Genomic DNA, 10,925 nt, shown 5'->3' with positions numbered 1-10,925 from the left:
ACCACTGCAATTCAGAGGCTCTGTAAAGGTATTTAGTGAGTATCTTTTCAGGACTATTGCACATAACCATATCCTTCACAGCCAGTTAATTTAAAAACAATGCAGAATAATCTCCCCCACAACTAGTTACATATAAATTAACACATAGATTATTAGGCTATTCATACTGTAGAGTCCTGTAACTGTGCCTATAAAGAATACAAGCAATTAAAAAAAAAGTGTAGTTCAGCAAAATTAGTGCTCCTATACAAATAAAAGTCTTAAAGTCACAAGTTGTTAACAATATCCATACTGCACGGTCCTGTTACAGAAAAGTCCAATTGTCACAGAAAATAATGAAGGCATAAACAAGGTGTTGAACAAAACTAGACAGCAATTAAATTTGCATAAAAACACAGTGAAGGCAAAAATAATTACAAATAGGACAAAAAACCCTAACAAACCAACAACACTCCAAATAACCTGTCAAACATGGTGCAATTTTACATTCTTAAAAAAATGAGAACACAGTTCTCTTCCCTTCCCTGTAACTACAGTGCACTCTAGCGACTGCTCCAAAAATGGCTCCACTTGCTCCTTCAAGAAGTCCCACGGAGTCCATAGGCTGCTCTGTAGCATCCAGATCACAAGAAAACTAATTTTCCAGATTTTATTCCGAGCAGAGAAGTATTTTGCCCTGTTATACATGCGAATTTCCAACAGCCCTTCCCGGAAAATAAGCTGCTTTGCTTCCTCTGGGTCAAACAGCACTTTAATCTCCAGGTTACCTGCTAGACATGAGTGGACAGAGTTCAGCTGGATTGCCTCCTAATTCTGTTCAGGCTAATAGCAATTCAACAGCATTGAGTGTTGCTGCTGAAAATGATACACATCTGGAAGAAAACACTGATTGCGCATCCAGAAATGTACCACTTGCTCGGAAGCCTCATGCTCCGACAGGCACAGGACATGAGGAAACCATGGAGAAACATCCTTTGCTGTTAATTATCTTATTCTCTACTCATGATTTTGCCTATTTGCACTGAGGACTATTTCTAACTTTACAACATTAATGCCTGCAGCTTTGCTATTACTTTTTCCGTTCAAACGCTTTCCCCATCAGTGCAGATCCTCAGGTCAATAAATACTCTATCTATTCTGACTTTTTTTTGCTAAGTCCTGTGGGAAGGAGAACTTGAGGTGCAGTGCAGCTACATAAATCCCAATGATAATACTGTCAAGTTAATTTAACAAGATTCGTGTAAAATAACAGTAAGAAAACATTGGATACAATGCAGAGTCACACAAGACGTATCCCATCAAACCAGAAGAGTGAAATCTGCAATGATCCTGTATAAAAGAATGGTGCTTATTTCGGCATCACTCTGTATCTGAGAAGCACTGGCCAACCTTCAGGCAGACCCACTTCACAACCCACCCCTGCACACAGAGCTTGGCTAAGGGCAAAGCAGAACGAATACCTCCAACTGCACACCAAAAGGGAAAAGAAAGACCAGCTGCTTAGGATCCTACAAAAGAAGAGTTAATGGAAGAAATACACAACAAAAAGAAACTACAGCCTGAGCAGCAGCTAGAAAAATGGGGCAAGGAAATGACTTATCAAGATGCTGAAGCAAGCCTTTTAAATGGCATCTTTAAAAAACAGAGGCTTCCTCCACAGGTGGAGAATTCTGGCTGCCAGAAAAGTCATTCACCTCCAGGCAGGAGCTGAGACGCATTCCCAGGTCTCAGTGTATAGACGTAGCCTGTGCAGATATCAGATCAGAGCACTAAGTGTCAGGGGTGGTGGCTTCGGCCACCTTTATTGTGCTAAGCTAATATTCAAGCTACAGACCCACTTCCTGGTTAAATAACATCCAGAGGCCGAGACTCCTTTTGACTCAAGATAGGCACAGTTTCCAGAGCCTTTTACTTCAATCCTGTAAGGGAGAATGAAAGACATGATTACTTCAACGCCCACAATCAAATAATGCAATAGAGCAAAGGGAACTACAGGGATCACAGGTTCTCTTTGTACAAAGTCTGATTTACCACAGGCAAGGCATCGTAGGAGGATGATAGCTTGCGCTTTGAAGAGAACAGCACAAAGGTTGTCTTTTTTTAATGGGACCTGGCCCTGAGAACACAGAATCTAGGACTCACAGTACGCCAGCATCTTGTCTAGTGCTCCTTCATGTGAAATACGCCCTTAGAGTGGAGACTGGAATTCAGGTTTGCACTTCTCAAGGATGCCACGCGATCAAGACTGGCTCTGCCTTTGACTTCCACATCCTTCTATACAGCTAAAATGTTCCAACAGAAGCTGTGAAACAAATGCCTTTCTCATTTCCCTCTTCCTCAGCACCGAACACAGCACCATGGTTAAGGGGGTGGTGGGAAACAGGAAGCGATCCTCAGTTTCCACACCGTAGGTGTCCCTATGTAAGAGGTAAGGGTCTCCTTTGCCAACTGTTTTCCAACAAAGTGTTCCAGCATTCTGTGAATAGGCCAACCGAACCAGTACGGTCTCTGGAAAAGCCAAGGGACAAATCCCCACCAGGGTTCACAGGACTCTAACAGCAACTGAGCTTAGACATCAAGGTGTTCACCCTTCTAAAGACAGGAGGGGCAGTTTGAGGAAGCACAGAGGCAGAAGTCTAAGAATATGAAGAACTTCATCACTGAAAATAAAAGCATCAGTGGATGCCTGTATCGCAGTCAGGGGATAAGCAAGAGCAGGAAGGACTGCAGTTTTCAACTTGAGATCCCTACATGCTGCTCATATCTCATTAAATACGCAAGGCCTTTATCAGATCAAGCCCTCAAGTCTTCGGGATGAACTGAATAGAGTCACGCACCACTAGTTAATGTTGCAAACTTAAGAGTATTTAAATTTTCCACTTCTTATGTTAATTTCAGCCTTGTGAAATCTCAATGCTTATTATTGTCACCGGTAACTCTACCAGTTCCTGCCGGCAGCTGCACCAGGACAAGAAGCAGCAGTCTCTGAGAAGATGGGACAGCTGTTGGTGGGAGGAACAAACTGTCCCACACTTGATACCGGTGGGATAGAACACAGGGCCACAAGCACAGAACAGCTCTTGCAACATAAATTTGCAGCTTCACCTTTCCCTCCAGCAGCCTTTTTTGTAGGCACATTCTATAAGAAGCATGAAAACATCTCTTAGAAGCCTTCCAAATATCTTTGCTATAAACCTCATTCAGGTTGCATGCAGGTTTGCACTTTTGCAAAATATATTCTATAATGAGGAATTTGTGTTATTGTAATCTTCCATTCCTCCCCCCATTGCTTGGGTATATTTATGATCTCTTGTTTAGCTTTCACTTTGCTATACTGTCTGTTACCATGAGCTCCTGTCTCATATTGCTTCAGAACCTGGCATTGTGGATTTATCTCCTAACTTTTCGTCCGTCAGTTTTAACAATGCTATGTGAAATCTTCACTGTATTCCATGCTCTCTCCACAGTCATCCCTTCAACATCGTTACAGATACTTCTTTCAAGTCACTGTCTATATCTTTATTAGTTATCCTTTCTTACTCCCCTATAATCTAGTATCACCAGCAAAACCCCTCAACATCGACTTACAGTTTATTGTCTAATGCTTTCCCATTTACCCAAAAGAACTCTTCATTTCTTTTATAGAGTCCAATCCATGGGTCTTGCTTTGTTATCTTCACCATAAAACTCTGTAGGAATAAACCCGTATGAGAAAAGAAATTTTGCACGTTCAGTCCAGTTATCAACATACAAAGTCTTTGATCCAGGGCTAGAAAGCAAAACAATGATCTTGCCTTTCTCCCAGAAGAAACAAGATTAAAAATTAAATCTACAAAGTACTGCAGCATCTGGATCTTGTGCAATCCACATAACTGAAAGAGAACTTACAACTTGATCAGAAATCAAATGGACTTATTCTGAGACAGGATCCCTGCAGCACTCAAGATATTGTAGTGACAGAAATGCCAACTATGAGAATGCAAGTATACTACTGAATATTAAGAACTGCTATGGAACTGTGAATGCATCATTCTACTGTCTCTCTACAAGAAAATCTTCAAAGAACGATGAACGCCTTTGCAGCTAACGCATTTCTCCATCACTGATATGTCTTCATCGCACTGCTTTTTTCTTATGAGCTAGCAAGGACTTGTGGAAGACATTTTAGGGATTAGTTAAGGAAGATCCTTGCCCCAGTGTGTGCAACAGAACAGACATCTGCACCCAGTACACCCATTATACTGGTGTCTGTGATAGGGCTGACTGACCTAGAAAGAGGCTGTTTTAAAATATCAAGGTCTCTAACAGATGTGGAAGAATATATTCTCCTAGGTCTTTGCACTAGGTGGAATCTTTCTTAACACTGTAGTATAATACAGAAAAGCTGCAGTTAGGATAACCATCTCCTGACTCCAAAGGTCAAGACTAACATATCTACCAACTTGGTTGTCATTAGCCTACCTTGCTAAGAGAGAACTGTTGTCTAATTAAAGATAAATGAGATGCAACAGTGTTTACCCTGGTAGTTGCCTTCAATGTGAGTATTTATAGCTGTGAGCAGCACCAAATTTAACCCAGATAGGCCTCGGGCATTTTCATAAACATCAACTGCTAAAACTGATGTTTGCTGTTTGCAGGGAGAGGAGGCACGCAGCTTTCTGCACGCTGTGACTCGTCATGGTCTTTGCGTCAGCTTCCAAGCCATTCAGCTTAAGAGGCTGGAAGAACACACTGGTTCATTGTGCAGCTCCCTAGAACTGAGGTGGGGTGAAACCAGGACCCCCCTTTCTTCCCTTACCAGTTCCTGATCATTTTCGATCACCAGGAGGGAAGCATTGTGAGAAGAGCAGAGGCTCTGACTGGAGTTCCAGTTGGCTTCGCTCTCCGAGAGGTAGTAGCATTTCCTCTGGAAATACAGCCAACCTGATGGACAGAGTTCCAAGGAGGGACAGACAGGAAAATCTTTGGCCGAGGAACGGTTTACTGCGAAAAGATAAAAAAACAATCTACCTATTTCTTCCAGCTGGAAAAGGTTTCTGGAGCTTTTTAGCTTGCTTTCTGACTGCATCATCGAAATCACCAAAGTCTAGCCATAGCATTATTACTCCTGCCCAGCAGAAATAATTATTGTAAACTAATTATATACTCTGGCTCCTGCACCCTTATAGTTGCTGATGTACCTTTAAAGTGACAATCAGAGGCAGGTTGGTAGAAGTAGCTGAGAAGGTGATAATAACGTATCCTCCAAGGATTCTTCTACAACTTATGTATTTCTGACAACTATAGTTTTTGCATGTGTTGCTTCCTTGCAGATGAATTAATAGCTTTGTTTATTTTATATATGTCATTTTTTTGAAGGACTGATTAGAAGATTAGTTGCAAAGAACAATCTTCCATTTGTTGTTTGTTTTCTTGAACTTGGATTAAGACCAACAGTGAGGTTATAAACTTGAATGCCAAGACTAAACCAAGCACTCCCTAACGCCACTGCAACTAGTGGAGTAATTTCTCCAGCACTTGCTCACAATTTTAAACAATGTGTCATGAGACATCTGTTTAACTTCAAGATAAGGTAAGCTTTGAATAAGCCTTTTGAGGTTTTGAGGGACTTCTGACAACCCAAAACTCTGTTTTTTTCTAAGGCTAATTATATTTTCTTTTAAAATTATTTACACACTTACCAAACTGAATACACAAAATCAAAATGACGGCAGCAGTAAGGACTCCAGCAACACCTCGCCATAACCAGATGTTTGAGAATAGACCTGAAAAAAGAAATGTCAGACATTTAACAAAAAAACCCAACCCCAAACCCAACAACAAGCTGTCAGGGGAGTAGAGCCCCGGACCCACGAAGCTGTTCCAAAAAAAAGCTGTGCTCTGTGGAAAGCAGGCTGGGAGCAGAGCTGAAGACTAGAAAGCCTGTGACATTGAGCTTGTTATCACAAAGCTACTTTGCTAACAAGAACTCTGAATTTTAGTTACATCATCCAGAACTTAACCTAAGAGTGAGGTAGTTCCCAACACTCCAAAGTGGTCGAAAAAGAAAGAAATGAGCACGGAACAAATGAGGGTGAAGACAGTTAAGTCTGCGGTTGCCCTCATACTGAAACACAGCACAGATAAGAGAAATAAGCCATCAGCTCCGGAGCCCAAAACCTCTCTGGCGGAACATCCAGCCTTATCCCGCAGTGACAGCGGTTCGGAGTCTCCTTTTCTCCCCGTCTCCCTTCAGGGTTTGGGGGTGGGAAGGACCCTCCGACTTGCCACCGCCGTGTCCCACTTCGTGGGCAGCAGCGGGGGCCGAGGCGTCCCCGAAAGGCGGCCGAGGCGGGGTCCCCCCTCACGGGCGGTCGCTCTGCCGCCAGCACAGGCCTCTGCCCGGCCAGCCTCCGGCCTCTGCGAAGACCCACAGCTCCCGGCCGGCTTTACCTTGGCCTCCGCGCCCGAGGCGAGCCCCCGGGGGATGCCGGTTCCCAGCCGGCCCCACGCCCGGCACCTCCGGCCATTTCTCGGGTGGGTCTCACAGCCCGCAGCTCGGGCGCCGCGTCCGCCTCCCTGCCAGCCCAAGGGCTGTCCTGCGGGTGGGGGGGTTCCAGCGGCCCGGCAGCTCCACGGGAGGTCGTGGGGAAGCGGCAGCCGCCTCCTCCCGCCCCACGGGCACCGTCCCTCCCCCAGGGCCGTGGCCTGCAGGGAGGCTCACCCCCGCTCCCGGTCCCTCTCTCCGGCGGGGCCCCACGGGAGTGTCCGTGTGCCCCCCCCCCCCGCCCCCCACGCGGCGTCTGTCGTCCCATCGCGGGCTCCTCTCCCTTCGCCCCTTCACCTTTGTGGGCCCCCGACCCCCGCTCCGGGGAGCCGCCGCCGAGCCCTCGGCCTCCCATGGGTCCCGCTCCGCGAGTGGGGAGATCACGGGGCCGGAACCGCTGGAGGGGCCGGACTCGGCGCGGGGTGTGTGTGTGTGGGCGGGAGGCCGGGATCCGCTGCTGTTTTTTGGAGAAGTTGGCTAGCGATCTGCCTCACCCAGGGGAGCACAAAGCCTGATGGTTCGGGCTTGTAAGACAGGGCCGTCCACGTCGGGAGGGGTGGCAGGCGGCGTGGACGCTCCATCCGACGTCCCACGCACGATAACTGGTTGACCGGCCGTGGATCTTGGCTGGCTTGCCCGTTCAAATAGCCGGAGGAACGGGGCTCTCTTCAAGGCAGCAGGCAGGCTCTGTGCTGACGAGGAATTCAGTGACGGTTTATCCAAAACACACATCCATCCATACCTGAGGAGAACGCCTTAAATAGAAACCCGAGAGAATGGAGGGTTACGCTTTGTGCTTTCATTGCAGCCTGCAACTACTTTGATCGTCAAGGACTTTGAGCAGTAGTCAGGTGCTGAAAATTATCTCGAGGTGTTTATATTTACAGCTCACAAAGAGCCATATAAACTTTATATATCCATAAATATAAATTGACTTGCAGCTGATTTCAGCCTTTGTCTGCAGCAGATGCTCATTTAAGGAATGGACTAGGAGAGCTGGACAGGTCAGCACGCCCGGGATGACACTTGAGAAGAAACAGAAAGGCAAGAGGGTGAAGAAGAACCCAAAACCTCTGTGCCAGCAAGGCTTAAAGCATGGTGGCTTCAGGGAAATTGGGGAGCTGAAGATGCCTAGGAGAGGGAAGAGGTGCACAAGCTGTAGACACTTCAGGAGGTTTTGCCAGACCAGAGGGGCAGAGAACGAAAGTGGGGTGTGGAACTAGGGCAGCAGGCAGGTTCGATACCTGTTGCATGTAGAGCAGATTTTGCATACAAAGTGTCATGGTTTAACCCCAGCCAGCAACCAGGACACAAGGATATAGTGGAATACAAATGTTTGCACAGCTGTTAATTCTAAGAACAGATTATTCAGCATCATTCACTCCAAAGAAGTGGCTCGCTCTCTTGCCATTCAGTCCTGCGTGTCACTGAGGTAAAAAATAACTCACTGTGGCTTATAACCGCAGAGCATTCACAGATACTCTTTTCACACTTACTCACCCACTAATACAGAAGATTCTTTTGACAGTTGCAGGCCATTCTCCAGGCTGACACAAAAACCTGAGGACCTGTCACGTATTCGGTTGTGAATCATCTGATGCTCCGAAACTACTACAGTTATCAACCCCAGATGATTATAACTGAGGCACTCGACCTTTACTTTCCCTGGCCGGTTTGGCTAAGACCCCTGCAGACTGACGAGCAAGCAGCCTGCCGCTGTTACTGAGGACGTGTGGTTTGGCAGGCTCCCACCGCCTCAGCCGAACGCTTCAGCGAGGGAGGGCTGCTGCTGAACCACCGATAGCCTAGTTGAGCATTTGTACTGACTGTTCAGGCCAATCTTGGGGGCAGCAGGTTCGTCCTCATACCGGAGCAGAATGCAGCGTACAGACCGAGTGTAAGAGGGACGCTTGTCCGACCCACGCTCAGCTGCCGGCTCTCCTTTCTTGTGCCTCACCAGCTTGAGGCACATTGGCCTCTGTGAAGGTAAGTCTGCAAATTCCTCTGCACAGGTAACTCCCACGGACATCACTGGAGGCTGTTGGGTGCCGAGGATGGCTGTTCAGGAAAGGGAAGTGTTTATTTTTGCAGGGAAAAAATGTGTCCCATAAGGTACTGCAAGGGGTGTATATTTATTTTTTTATACACATATTTGGTTTCATGGAATGTTCCCACATTTTATAAAGTGACGATTGAAAAAGAAGATGGGAATTTCTTAAAGGAAAAAGGCAAAAGACAAACCAAAACACTGGAAAATGACTTTAAAGTATTGCCATCATCTAGGGAGAAAATGCAAACATGCTAAGTAAAAAGCATGGCATTTTACAAAAGAAATTGTTTTTTTCTGGGGAAAATTTGGCCCCTGCAATACTAGGAGCCTCATGGGACTGGCTCATAAAGTTACAGTCGGATTCTGTGGTGCCACCTCCTGCACCCTGCTACCACAAATAATCTTTGACTACCTTGTGTCGCCCACTAACATGCTACCTCTAACTTTTCTGGAGGATTGAATTCAAGTTATGCAAGGGGCAATCACTGCATGTCAGAAATCCAGAGGCAGAGTATACACGTAGGAAACATCTGTGCTGTGGTCATGGCAGCCTACTGCAGAGGTGGGTGGACGAATTTACCCTGCTCTTGGTTGACTTTGTCAGTTCATCTCTTTCTCCCTCCCCAGTCAATGGAAGAACTCTTAGTGAGTTCAGAATCTTTAGTTAGACCTTAAGGCATTTGTACCCCAAACAAGACATTGACTTCTGATATTTTGGGATGCTTTGGAAACTTGTAAAGTCTACATATATCAGACAAGTGTTAGTTTCTTAAGGTCCCACTGAACTGGGCCAATCCATTTATTAGAAAAGAAGCTGAATTACTCTTGTGTTTCTTTTTACGGTTTTTAAAGCTAGTAACCCTCCACTGATCCATTGATAAGTATCTCTCATACAGCAAAAAGGACAGCTTATTTGTAATGTTTTGACTGTACTCCCCCAAAGCCTCCTGATCTCAGTATGCCTCTGTACCATAGGAATCCTGCCAGTAAATAAGGAGGAGGAAGGTACTGAAACATTTGCTTTTTGCTTACTATTCCTGAAGTTTATTCTTCATCAGTCCTGTGTTCAGCTGAACAAAACCACATTTCTTTCTTAACGGTTATAAAATTTTTACTATTCTAGTGCCTGTTACTTTTTGAAGTGATCTGTTTTCAGGATGATACTGAGAGGTTCCTCCAATTCCCAAAGTTAAATTGTTAGACTGGAAAGACAAATGCATTTGCTTATCTTTAAGTTGCAAACATTTCTGTTGTATAACATGAAATTAGTCAGATGAATAAAAGTAATATGGGAAATATCCATGGTTTAGACAGTAAAATGAAAGAAAAAGATGAAGGATGAATGTAGCAGAAATAACGTTGAGTGGCTTATGGGACATCATGTGTGCTTAGTAGTTTGGAATATTAAGAAAAGTTAGTCGCCTTTAGAAAGTATTTGACAGAGGTATTAGCAGATTGTATTTACTGCAGAAGTTAAGTTAGTATTTGAGAAGTACTAAGCATTTTCTGAAGTGCTGGGTTGAGAATGCTGCGTATGTCAGACAACTAGGTCTTTTACACCAAAAAAGCTCAGTCATTCAGCTGCAGAAGTCTAGCAAAATATTATTTTGGAATGTTTTGGAGTAGGAGCCACAAGAGAAAGGAATCCAGCTACATTATCAGCTATGTGTATTTTTGGTGAGGCTAATATTCACTAGGATTGTTATTTACTCATTTATAGCACTTGTGCATTGTTATTATGTGGTAGAAGGCATAGCCCCCATCTTCAAAAACTGACAGTCTTACCACTGAAAATGACCTGGGGAAGGATAGAAATAAGTAAGGAGGGTTTGAGTACAGAAGGGAAAGCACCACAGCATTATAACGACATAAAACCAATTAACACTAGTAAGCTGAATAAAACAGATAAAAATATAAAAATAAGCACAACAGGGAGCTTAGGGTGGAAACCTCAGATGATAGGAAGAAACTTTGGCTTTATCTGCAGAACCTGATGGTCTGACCATCAATAACAACTAGTAGCTGTACTTCCTGGAAATGTTATCTTCCAGGAAAGTGCAGAATTTCTTTATAGATAATATGTGATTCACCATAGAGCAAATATCACATTTAAGACCTTGAAAACTCACCATGTGAAGCCTTTGCAGCCACAAACCAAAAAAGGTTCCAAAACAGTCCAATCATAGTTTTTGCCAGTTGAGTTTGGTGTCGTCGTGTTCCCTGTATGGGTAGGAGGTGTCAGAAGCGTCTCCCCAAAATGTCTGCAGGCTGAGCATCTGCACCAGGAAGCTCTTAAGAGGCCAGAACTGAAACAAGACCATGCAGCTACATCATCAGCCAGAGGCCTCC

The 10,925-nt window shown here is 44.8% G+C and overlaps 1 protein-coding gene across 6 annotated transcripts; it reads right to left on the bottom strand.

Moving 5' to 3' along the window:
- Window positions 1–10: 10 nt before the first annotated feature.
- LOC126047617 (C-type lectin domain family 2 member B-like) lies at window positions 11–10,789 on the bottom strand. Of its 6 annotated transcripts, none has more exons than XR_007508624.1 (7): window positions 8,027–8,512; window positions 7,021–7,281; window positions 5,682–5,765; window positions 4,799–4,983; window positions 3,589–3,689; window positions 1,695–1,919; window positions 11–770 (listed from the first exon to the last, which is right to left on the bottom strand). XR_007508624.1 is itself a non-coding variant. In XM_049821474.1 (6 exons), exons 1-6 carry the CDS (start codon window positions 10,758–10,760, stop codon window positions 1,802–1,804), a joined length of 804 nt encoding a protein of 267 aa, XP_049677431.1. In that variant the 5' UTR covers window positions 10,761–10,789; the 3' UTR covers window positions 11–1,801. The 6 variants fall into 6 exon arrangements, 4 of the variants coding, with proteins under 4 accessions (XP_049677431.1, XP_049677430.1, XP_049677433.1 ...); XR_007508625.1 differs by having other exon boundaries at window positions 11–767; XM_049821474.1 differs by lacking the exon at window positions 8,027–8,512 and adding an exon at window positions 10,706–10,789 and having other exon boundaries at window positions 11–1,919.
- Window positions 10,790–10,925: the final 136 nt, after the last annotated feature.

This window comes from Accipiter gentilis, chromosome 18 (assembly GCF_929443795.1).
Source record: "Accipiter gentilis chromosome 18, bAccGen1.1, whole genome shotgun sequence".
Taxonomy (NCBI): Eukaryota; Metazoa; Chordata; class Aves; order Accipitriformes; family Accipitridae; genus Astur; species Astur gentilis.
The sequence above is the reverse complement of the archived record's forward strand: the minus strand, read 5'-3'. Positions and strand labels throughout refer to the sequence as shown.